General features: G+C 51.5%; 1 protein-coding gene across 2 annotated transcripts in view; it reads right to left on the reverse strand.

The window, feature by feature from the left end:
• Positions 1-12,347, reverse strand: part of POGLUT3 (protein O-glucosyltransferase 3) — a 40,576-nt gene that overhangs the window by 14,107 nt on the left and 14,122 nt on the right. For both annotated transcript variants that reach the window (XM_075337419.1, XM_075337420.1), the window contains exons 3-5: positions 11,479-11,765; positions 11,087-11,303; positions 7,771-7,967 (exon numbers count right to left, since the gene is read on the reverse strand). In XM_075337419.1, the coding sequence (XP_075193534.1) occupies positions 7,771-7,967; positions 11,087-11,303; positions 11,479-11,765 (701 nt within the window). The remainder of the gene's footprint in view (positions 1-7,770; positions 7,968-11,086; positions 11,304-11,478; positions 11,766-12,347) is intronic.

Genomic DNA, 12,347 nt, shown 5'->3' on the forward strand with positions numbered 1-12,347 from the left:
TGTCAGTTCTGTGTCAGTGACCAAAAGTCTGCAAGAATGGCTGATGGCACCAGGAGCAGAGCTATGCAACTGGCCAATGCTAAGGCAGGAGCCGAAGAGAGGGAGGACGGTGCTGTGGACAGCAATGAGGAGGTTGCCCACGAGTCCTCCAGGAGCTCGACGCCAGAAAACCGTTCTGCCGAGGACATTGCGCAACCTGGCACTGCTGGACAAGATGAGGAGGAGCTCACCCAAGGTTCCTCAACGAGCCAGATGCCAGCCCTCCGCTCTGAAAGGGACAGTGAATCGCCTAGCTCTGCAGCGTGCCGCAGATCACCACGTGCCATTCCACCGAGCCTGGGAGGCTCGGATAGCCTTCTTCAAATGGCTATGGCCCTTCTCCAGGCTGGAGACCAGAAGGGCTACAAGGAACTCCTGGCAGAGCGCAGGGCAGAGCGGCACGCAGAGCGTGAGGCTGCGGAGCGAGAGCGGCAGGCAGCGCGTGAAGAGCGAGAGCGACAGGCAGACCGTGACTACCAGCTGCAGCTAGCTCAGCTCCGGCCCTCATCAGCCACATGTGACCTTCGAGACACCAAACTTCCAAAGGTCCGTGTTGAGGACTTCCCAGTGCTGGAGAAGGATGGAGACTTGGACTCTTTCTTGACTGCTTTTGAACGGACTTGCTTGCAGCACCATCTGGACAAGGACCAGTGGGCCAAATACCTGACCCCCCGTTTAAGGGGTAAGGCCCTGGATGTCCTTGGGGACTTGCCTGCTGAGGCAGATCAGGGCTACGACACCATCAAGCGGGCCCTGATCCAACAGTACAACCTCACTCCAGAGTCCTACCGCAAGAAGTTCCGGAGCCTACAGAAGGGACCAAAGGACTCCTGGGCTGACCACCGGCGGGCACTTGCCCGAGCTGCCGACCACTGGACCCAAGGCCTGCAGCTTTCCACCGGACCGGAGATCCTGGACTTGTTCATCACGGAGCAACTCTTGTGGAACTGCCCTGAGGATCTCCGCCAGTTCATCCGAGACCAGAAGCCAAAGGGGTCCACGGCTACAGCTGCCCTTGCCGATGACTACACCAACAACCGGGCCCCTGAGGCCAGGAGAGCGGCCACCAGCAGCACCTGGAGAGGGGGTAAGATGAATTCTGCGACTGCCCCACCTGCCCCTAGACTGCAGGGGGTGTCCCCCTCAACTCCCCTCTCCAGGCCCGTGGCGGAACCAAGACGGTGCCACCAGTGCAACCTACCTGGACACTTCAAGGCCATGTGCCCTCAGCGTCCCAAGGCCCCGGCTCCGTCCCCGTCCCAAGGGCCGCCCAAGGTGTATTGTGTGGGTGGGGGTGGTGGTAGGTCCCTGGACAGCTTCCAACCTGTCACCGTCGGCCGGTCTGTGACCATAGGACTGCGAGACAGCGCCTCGGAGGTGACTCTGGTGCGGCCTGAGATGGTGTCCCCCCAAGACTTGATCCCTGGAAAAACCCTCGCTGTCTCCGGGATTGGAGGCACTGACCCGGCGCTGCCTGTTGCTGACATTTATGTGGACTGGGGCGCAGGGCGGGGGGTGAGGGAGGTGGGGGTAACTGATCGGATCCCTGCAAACGTGCTACTTGGGACAGATTTGGGGCAGATAACCTCCCAGTTTGGGCCCCACCCAAGGGCTGAACCTTCAGCCAGTACTGACATGCCTCCGGACAATGTTAATGTGTTATCTATGAATGATGTAAGGGAGGAGGGAGTGAACTCTGATATTTCTGCTTGCACAGACACCATAGACACACACACAGCTGCAGCTGTGACAGGGGAGGGGGTCAGAGAAAGGTGTGACAATGCCTCTACAAGTAACCAGCCTGTGAGCTGGGATCTGTTGCCCTCTGCAGGGATAAGCAGAGAGCAGGGTGCTGCAGGGGGAGGACCAGTGTGTGGGGTGGGGGCTACCACAGCAAATGTGGGGTCCCCAGAGATTTCACAGCGGGGTTCTGTTGCTGCAGGAGGGGAACAGGCAGGTGAGATTGGGGCCGGTCCAGGAGCGGAAGTGCTCCCAGGTAAGATCTCGGTGCATGGTTCCCCCACAACTGGGGTGTCAGGAAGCCAGGTAGGTCTGCCTGAACCGGCGACTTGGTCAGGAACGGAGGAGGAGCAGGCACGACCCACGGTCGCAGCGGCTGTGGCCGCTGTCACCCGCAGTGGGAGTGCTGGAAGCCAAGGGGCCTCCCGGAGGTCCGATAGCTCTTCCCCTTCTGACCAAGTGGCAGCCGAGTCAGGTGGAGGCCAGGACACAGGTCCCGGGGTACTGACTGAAGATGTGACAGTCTCGTCGATTCTGGCCACATCTAGTCAGGGGTTTCAGGCAGCGTTAGAAGCTGACGACAGCCTGAAAGCTCTTAAGGAGCAGGCGGCACAGCCTCCCTCGGACTCGGACCCGGAGCGAGTGGTCTGGGACCAAGGACGGCTGTACCGGGCCACGGTCCAGCAGGGTTCACCGGAGGCGTGGCCCAGGGACCGACAGTTGGTGGTACCCTATCCGTTCCGGACGGAGTTGTTGCGGATCGCACATGAGATTCCGATGGCCGGACACCTAGGGATCGCTAAGACCAAGGCCAGGTTAAACCAGCATTTCTACTGGCCAAAAATGGGGGCCGATGTGGCTGCCTACTGCCGTTCGTGTGAAACCTGTCAGAGAGTGGGGAAGGCGGGGCCACGCCCCAAAGCCCCACTGGTATCTCTGCCCATCATCGATGAGCCTTTCAGGAGGGTGACTGTGGATCTGGTCGGCCCGCTGGCCATCCCCAGCAGCTCCGGGAAACGCTTCCTACTGACGGTAGTGGACTATGCCACCCGGTACCCAGAAGCAGTGGCCTTGTCGTCCATTCGGGCTGACAAGGTGGCCACCGCATTGCTGGAGATTTTCTCCCGAGTGGGTTTTCCCCAGGAAATGCTCACTGACCGGGGGACCCAATTCATGTCCCAGCTGATGGAGGCCCTCTGTAAGCAAGTCCAGGTGCGACATCTGGTGGCCAGCCCGTACCATCCACAGACTAATGGCCTGTGCGAGCGGTTCAATGGCACCTTAAAGCAGATGCTTAAGATGTTGGTCGACTCCCATGGGCGTGACTGGGAGCGGTATCTCCCACACCTGTTATTTGCTTACCGGGAGGTTCCACAGGCCTCAACAGGATTCTCACCGTTTGAGCTCCTGTACGGGCGACGTGTGCGGGGCCCCCTGGCTCTGGTGAAAGAGGCTTGGGAAGGGGATTTGGCCACCCCTGGAGTGTCGGTTATCGAGTATGTCATGCGCTTCCGGGACAAAATGCAGGCCTTGACGCAACTGGTACACGACAATATGGCTCAAGCCCAGGCCGATCAGAAGCGTTGGTACGACCAGAACGCTTGTGAGAGGACCTACCAAGTGGGTCAAAAGGTGTGGGTACTGGTCCCCGTACCACAGGACAAGCTTCAGGCAGCCTGGGAAGGCCCATACCTCGTGTACCAGCAGCTCAACCCTGTGACGTACCTGGTCACCCTGGACCCTGCCCGTGGAAGGCGGAAGCCCTTCCATGTGAACATGATGAAGGCACATCATGAGCGGGAGGCATGTGCGCTCCCCGTGTGCAACCTGCCCGAGGAGGGAGAAGCGGAAACCCTCTTGGATATGCTAGCCCAGGTTAGGGCAGGCGGATCCATTGAGGATGTGGAGGTTGGCCACCAGCTCTTGGAGGACCAACGGTCCCAGCTGTGGGCCACCCTACACCCCTTCCGGGGGTTGTTTACCAACCAGCCCGGAAGGACTGACTTGGCTGTCCATCACGTGGACACTGGGGATCATCCCCCGATCCGGCGTTCAGCATATCGGGTCTCCCTGGAGGTGCAGCAACACATGCGCCAGGAGATTGACGAGATGCTGAAGCTGGGGGTGATCCAGGCATCCAACAGCGCTTGGGCCTCGCCTGTAGTCCTCGTCCCTAAGAAGGACCGAACCACTCGGTTCTGCGTGGACTACAGGGGGCTCAATGCGGTCACGGTCGCCGATGCGTACCCAATGCCACGCATCGATGACCTGCTCGATCAGTTGGCCGGGGCTCAGTACCTGACCATCATGGATCTGAGCCGGGGATATTGGCAGATCCCCCTGACTCGCAAGGCCAGGGAACGCTCTGCCTTTATTACCCCATTTGGACTGTACGAGTCCACGGTGATGCCATTCGGGATGAGGAATGCCCCTGCCACTTTCCAGCGGATGGTCAACACCCTGCTCAAGGGACTTGAAGGGTACGCGGCCGCGTACCTGGATGACATTGCCGTCTTCAGTCCCACCTGGGAGGACCACCTAGAGCATCTAGCACAGGTGCTCAGGCGGATCCACCGGGCAGGTTTGACCATCAAGCCGGGAAAGTGTCAGCTGGCCATGAGCGAGGTCCAGTACCTCGGTCACCGGGTAGGTGGGAGAACACTGAAGCCCGAGCCTGAGAAAGTGGAAGCCATCGCATCCTGGCCCACCCCCAGGACCAAGAAGCAGGTGATGTCCTTCTTGGGGACCGCTGGGTACTATAGGAGGTTTGTTCCATGCTATAGTAGCCTGGCAAAGCCCTTGACGGACCTCACCAAGAAGAAGCTGCCCTCTGCAGTCGATTGGACAATGGACTGCGAGACAGCCTTCCGGGCCCTAAAGGACGCCCTGTCCAGCCCGCCCGTGCTACAGGCAGCCGACTTCACGCGGCCGTTTGTAGTACAGACCGACGCCAGTGACTTCGGCCTCGGTGCGGTGCTCAGCCAGGTGGACTCTGCGAGCCAAGAGCACCCAGTCTTGTACCTGAGCAGGAAGCTGTTACCAAGGGAAGTTGCCTATTCCACGATGGAGAAGGAGTGCCTGGCCATAGTGTGGGCCCTGCAGCGTCTGCAACCCTATCTATACGGGCGCCACTTCATCGTGGAGACGGACCACAATCCCCTCAGCTGGTTGCACACCGTCTCTGGGACGAATGGGCGATTGTTGCGATGGAGCCTTGCGCTCCAGCAACACAACTTCACCATTCGCCACAAAAGGGGCCGTGACCACGGTAACGCAGACGGGCTGTCCCGACAAGGAGAGGTCGCGGACGGGCGCACGGGGGAACACCGGAGTGTGCTGCCCCCTAGCGCCCTCAAAAGGGGGGAGGTGTGAGGCAAATCCCGGGATATGAAGATGAATTATGACTCCAGTCATAATCTCTCATCACTCCCTGGCAGTGCCCCCTCCCTTCTTGTTCTCAATGTCCAGCATCTGTGAAGGTGTTACACCTCCAGGGCCATGTCCTGTGATATGGAAATGAGGTGGTGTGGGAACAATGGACACAGGATGACTCCCTGCCGTCACCCTGTAACAAGAGTTGTATCTCATTAGCAAGGCTATGGAACTAGCTAGACAGAACGACTCCAGTAAAAAATGGTTCATATCTCGCAAGCCATATTTCCGATAAATATGGCAACCATAAAAATGGTGTCTCCGCATGCGGACGATGCCGGCACACCCTTTTTATGGGAGCAGGACATTGGGAAATGCCCCAGGCGTGATATCAGCCAATGGGGAACTGGCAGACAGGTCATGAGTCCCCTCGTTCTGTAGCTAAATTCATAACTGTCACAATGAGAGCATTGGCGTCCGCCTACGACGCTCCCAGGCAAAGTTATGGCCCATATTCCATGTTGGGATATTGTCCATAACTCAAGCCAGGGGTGGAGCAGTGTTCCCTGTGAGGTCACGAAGGTAGGAGGGGACCTGGATCTGCCCAGGTTGATAACCCTACTTCGGCCATTTTCCAGTGTTCTTTTCGCTGGGGGCACGTGTAGGAAACATCTGTGGGAAGGATCCTAGAAACCTGGGTACAGCGCCCCCCTGTGGCCAGACGCAACAAGGTAACTGCTGGAACTGTGTATGCCTGTTTGTAACCCATGCTTTGATTGTAACTGTACTCTGACATATGTATATTCTGTAGATTCCCTATTGTATATATTGTAGTTTCTAGTGTGCTTTAGGCTGATTAAATTATATAATTAATCTTGGGCTGTTCTGTTATCTCGATCTTGAATCCCACGTCTGTGTGTTCGGCTAATAGTTACCGTAAATCGGTTGGTGGCAGCGAATTGTGCCAAGGATTATTGTGGGGAGGCCAGTGAGATTCGGGGAGATTTTATATATTCCGCCCGCGGAGGTCGGGGGAATATATACCTTACTCTCACCGGGGACCCTTCAATAATCGGCATAAGTAGTATAGCGGCCTCCTTGCTTATTGTCGGGCAATTCCATAATTGGCCTGACTATAAGAGGGGCGCTAGAGAGCGCGTCACGTGCTCTGTCTGTCGGTCGGGAGGTATAAAGGAGGGGTGACCCCCACTTGTTACCCCCCGATTGTGACGTACTGGTAGCCAGCGCGGGGGATTTCTGAGTGACCCCCCCGGTGGTTTGTGACAGGGGTATATACCAGGATGGCGGTATATAGCAGGATGAGGGCATATACCAAGATGGCAGTATATAGCAGGTTCGGGGTATATAGCAAGATGAGGTCATATACCAGGATAGCAGTATATAGCAGGATGGGGGTATATAGCAGGATGAGGGCATATACCAGGATGACGCTATGTAGCAGGATGGGGGCTATACCAGGATCGCGGTATATAGCAGGATGGGGGACATATATACATAGTTACATAGTTACTTAGGTTGAAAAAAAGACCTAGGTCCATCTAGTTCAACCTTCCTCCACTAGTTCTACATTTAGGAAGGATGGGGATTATATACAAGGCAGGAGGATCATTGCCAGGATGGGGTATCTTAGTAGAGAATTTGGGGACATTACCCCCATAACAGTGTCTGCAGCAGATCCTCGCCTCATAAGTGTGTCATGACCACATTTTTTGCTTAAAATTTTATTTTCCTATTTTCTTCCTCTAAAACCAGGGTGCGTCTTATGGCCTGAAAAATACGGTATTTTAGGCTATGTGATTAATTGTATCACAAATCTATTACATTATAGTCATTGATTTAATTGTATTCAGAATGAGTCAGGCGTCGGTCATAGACGCCATGTGCCAGGTGTTTTTGACAGTATTTTTTGATTTGCAAGAAACGTGGTTCAAAAGGGATGGGCGTAGCTTGAGGTAACCCAACATACAACAACATTTTGGGTGAATTCCCATGATGCAGGAATTTAATTACCGGTAATCAGTAAACCATCGGCCTTCACTATGGGGAGTCCGGCAGTGTGCGATAGCCGGCTTCCAGCCCCGGCAAGACCTCGAGCAGCTTCTGTACTATGCAGTGATGTTTTACAACCTTTTTGCAGAGTATAACATAGCGCGGTTATAATTTCTCCTAAGGCGATTGGCCACTCCTCAGTGTCCCTCCTCCGTGCGGAGATCTCACAATGCTCACAACAAGCTGCACCTGTCAGGCTGGCTGGTCAGTGACCGATTACATTTGGGATCATGAGATCTTTTACTCTGTAGCTGTACACATTAACCCTAGAACGCATACCTGGGGCCTCGCATGCCTGCTAGGTTACTTCTTTTCTATGGTAGATTTCTATGGTTGCGCTTTCTAGGGTTAAATGCTCATTTTAATATCAGAGTAATACAACCATTAGGACATGGATTTACAAAGTAAGTACACCAGCTCCATCATTAGCCATTTAATAATGTTTGCAGTTTCTTTTGTCAAATTGGCTGGCAGATCCACTTTAAGAATAAAAAAAAATGATTAACAAATGCTGTAAACTCTAGTCACTAAGGAAAATTAAAAATTCACCTTAAAGAAATCGAAGAATCCAACGAGAGGAGCTTTTCCCAGCTTTTTCTCCATTTCTCGGAAGAAGAAGTAACCAGTGATGCCGGCATCTAGCAACTCGGGATTCTTTTTAGACATCTGCACTAACTGCAGACGCTCCTCTCGGCTGTCTCGCCCCCTGAAGAAGGCCTGTTCAGTTTTATTATCCCATGAAGGACCTGAAAGAGAACAAAATTGGAGTTTTTAATGTAGAGTACACTTTAATGAGAACGCTGCTTTGCAAAGAGGTTTTCGGTTTTGGATTAACCCTACTTCTTAATAGGGTGCCTCAACAATACACTGATCCCAAAGCTTCCTTCTGCTCGGCCCCCCAGCAATCAGCTAGAATGGGTGAAAAACCTTGCAGAGGGTTCAGTTTTTCTGCAGAGCCAGACAGGTCGCAATAAAAAATTGTAAAAAATGTATTACATAGTTTGTATTGATCCTGAAATTTACTCAACAAATTGCATTAACAATTATTGTCATGAGTGTATCTCGCTTGGGGGAGACCTTGGGTGAAACTGGTGTCAGAAGGTCACAGCGCCTTGCCACTGCCAGGTGCACCACAATTATTTAATAACATCTTATTCTTTGTGGTGCTGCAAGGGTTAAGCATCCTTCCCTGCCTGGCTGCTGGCTGTAGCCACCAATCTCAGGTGCAGCTCTTTGGGATCACTCCCCTTCCCTATATAAGTCATGTGATGATACCTGAAACTGATTCTTCATTTCTATGTGATCCACTTTAGAAGGAGCCTGCTCTGGAAGAAGTCTGTGGTGTTGTGTGCAGCAGTGGTGTTTGCTGCATGGAAGCCGCCTGGAGTGTTTTTCCTTGCTTGTCTATTTCCCCTGTTTGTATTCCTTCCCTTGTGTTTCTGTATTGTAGTGGCGAGTCTAGTGATCTCGTTGGCCTGCTCACTAGCCAGGGTGAGTTTAGGGCCAGCTGAGGACCCTAAGGTATCGGGCTCGCCGACAGGTTGACAGAACCTGTATAGGAACGCTAGGGAGCGCAAGAGTCAACTTGAAGTGAGTTCAGGAGATGTCTCCTCTCCCTAGCGGCAGGGACCTCCATTGTATTGTGACCCCTGTGTGTTGTAACATCTTGTGGGGGTTTGCCAGGTACTAGGTAAACCCTGCTAGTCACGTATGTCACAATTATACAGATTTTAGAGCTGAAATGTCCCAGTTTTCATTGTTGGCTTAGTGTCTGTACAGAGCTCTGGAGCTTTACAATCTGGGAAGGATACAGCTGTCTACTAAGTGGATACGTCTGGGCCTAATGATAAGAAGGTTAACAGCTTCCAATGATGACTGGCAGAACTTTGAATGCAGCTTTGGAGTAAAAGACAGGATGTTAATATTGATCAATATAAATTAAAGCAAATTTGTCCTCGGCTTTACAATAGAAACTGCAAACATTATTAAATGGTGATAGATGATGGGTAATTAGGGGTGATTAGAGATGAGTAAACCCATGGAAGTTCAGCCGAACTAAGTTCGATTTTGGACCCGGACATGACCTGAACCCCAGTGCAAGTCACTGATTGGAAGTTTGGATCTCTGCCCACATACAGCCATAAAGCGGCTTGCACTGGGCTGAGGACTGAGCGTACCCGAGCACAGCGATGATCATGCAAGTGGTTTTCATAAGTAAAGCACCCGAACTCCGAATCCGAACTTTGTTTTTTTTGGAAAAGTCTGAGTACATACCAAACACTGAACTTTGGGTTTGCTCATCTCTAGTTATGATGGAGGAAGATCATTTTGATTGAAGAACAATTAAAGAGGGTCAACCAGCAGGATTTTGCAATTGAAGTAAAGGCAGTGCCTTACTGGCAGTAAGATGCTGAATCCAGGCATACCTGTTATAGAATGATCTGATGCTTGGTTGCAGAAATATCTGTAAGCAAAGTTGCCGAAATGCACTGCACTTCAATTCACAGGTGCAATGGGGGGCGGGTCTCTGTGGGTCAGATCCTCGCTTGTGTATTTAAGGCACCCTCCCATTATGGGAGGTGCTTGCGCAATGCCTCTAAGTCCTCCTCCAGATTCCTCTATGATGTGCTAATTTTTTTTTTTTTTTAAACCAAAATGTTTTTATTGAAGATTTTTCAATATACAAACAACATACGAAAACAGGGCTATCAGAACCCAAAACTTCCAACCTACCCAACAGATAATAATCAAGGCACAAAATAAGAGGTTGCAGCTCCATTTGAAGTGATTACAACAAGCTCCATTGCTGTTGTTGGTGGCACATGCGCATTGACACAGTGATTCTGTCTTCAGTAAAACGGCACCGGAGTCTGCACATGCATGTATCGCGATCTCCGGCGCCAATTCATTGAAGACACTATGATGAAGACTATGAGCGGCAAGGGCGCATGTGCAGATGTAAAAAAAAAAAATCTGCGCACGCACCGATGCCTCTCATAATCTTCACTGCAGTGTCTTCAATACAATGGCGCCGGAGATCGGTTCGCGCATGCTCAGACTCCGGCACCATTTTAATGAAGACAGCATTACTATGTCAATGCGCACACACCGCTAACAACAGCAATGATGGCACGGCGCGAGATTCAAATAAAGAAAAGGGGGCACGTCATAGAGAAAGCTGGTGGAGGACTTTACAGCGAGGAGCTGACAGGGAAAAGCCCGCCCCCGTTGCACCTGTCAATCAAAGTGTAGTGCATTTCTGCAACTTTGATTAAAGATATTTATGCAACCATGCATCAGATCTTTCTATAACAGGTATGCCTGGATTCAGTATCTTAGGGCCTATATGGCACTGCCTTTACTTCACATCGCAAAATCCTGGTGCTTGTCATCTTTAAGATTCCAGCTTAAAGTTCATGAATTCAAGTCTTCAGTTTGCACCCACCCAGACTGAAAGAAGCTTGTACTTAGCAGTATGAGATCTCACAGGGAGGAGGGTCACTGAGGAGCTTTCTATAATGTTATGCGGGTAATCATCATCAGGAGAGAGCGGAGAGATATTGAGGAGCTGTCATATAGGGTGGGTAAAGATTCAGCAGCGGTAGGGAGAAGGTACATTAAGGAGGTGTTAATCAGGCTAGGTAAGGGGAGATTCAGCAGCAATTGAGGAGCTGTTAATCATGCTGAGTGGGCAGAGATTCAGTAACAGCAGAGGGACAATAATGTCCTTTCAATCAGCCTAGACTCAGTGGAGTGGAGACTCAGCAGCAGCAGGGAGGAGGAGCATTGAGAATGGATGGCAATAGGTAGATACCATAAAGAAAAATATGAAATCACAGAGCAGCCTGAACCTATGGCTACTTACCTGTGTGGCCCTGGATGGAGAGTAGGTCATTGGTGACACCACGAAGCGCTTCAAGTGTGGAATGAGTAATGTCGTAGGTGGGTAGAATAATGTCTCTAGAATCAGAAGATCCACACCAAGAAATCATAGGCAGCGGACCAGGGGTGGCATTCGCCTTTCGAGTTTCCACCGGCCAATCACCCACATTAATGTAAAACTCCAAGTCAGGTAGGCGAACCTAAAGAAAGGCTCAAGGTTTATTACTTTCACTGGCTACAGACATCAGAATAATCATAAGCACCTCTGCCCCGAGGAAACATATCAATGAAACCTCCATGTTCTGAAAGTATCAGCATGTCGAGCCTTGTTCACCCCGATTATTGGATCTTGATGAATCGAGGCATTTTTCTTACCTTTCTTGCCAGTGATTGCAACATTTCATCAGAGAACATTTTAAAGTCTGTGTATTTGCCCAAAGAACGTCTATAGATCTGGTTATTGAGGACTGTGTAATGAACTATGGCTCCACGATTTTCTGCAAATCTCCTGGGCACTTCCTCCAGCATCCTATCCAGGTCTATGGACGGGAAGGGGGCAAAGTCTCTTGTGATTTGAGCTTCACTGTTTGGACATGAAAGAGTCTGCAGCCAAATTTCAGGGTCTTCCTCCAGACAGTCACAGTACTCGTGATAAACTGGTCCTAAAAAAGAAATAGAAGAAAACACTTAATGGGGCTGATAGGTGTAGTTCTCACCTTGGGACCTGCACCCATCTCCACAACAGTGGTCTCCCGTTCTAGCCGGCGTTTGACCACCAGGGAGTGGACAGGTGGAAGCGCGTGCACCGACTCTCTCCATTCATTGATATAAGAGATCTGAAAACAGCCCAGCAAATACGCTTAGCTGTATTCAGAATAATCTACTTCTGGTTTTTCTGCTGGAAACACAGGTCAAAATTACCAAATCTTCCTGTCTTTCAATAGAGGCAGTAGCTCAATGGTAGCGCTGCTGCATATGGACAATGAGTTCACGAGTACCGGCATCCCCAGTAAACCAGAACAGGTGAGAATTTAATTTATGTACTGAACTGAGTTAATTTATTCACTGCACTGAGGGGAGGAGCCGGGACAAGAGCTGAGAACAGCCGGACTGCGGGAGAGAGCCCTCAAATCGGTACAGTCCTGCAGAATCGAAGGTGGTTGTGAGGTATGCATAATGCCCAGTCATGCAAATTCGGTATCTTGAGCTCCCATTGTTCTTATATGTATGTGATCCTTAACAGG

The sequence above is a fragment of the Anomaloglossus baeobatrachus genome, chromosome 2 (genome assembly GCF_048569485.1).
Source record: "Anomaloglossus baeobatrachus isolate aAnoBae1 chromosome 2, aAnoBae1.hap1, whole genome shotgun sequence".
NCBI lineage: Eukaryota > Metazoa > Chordata > Amphibia > Anura > Aromobatidae > Anomaloglossus > Anomaloglossus baeobatrachus.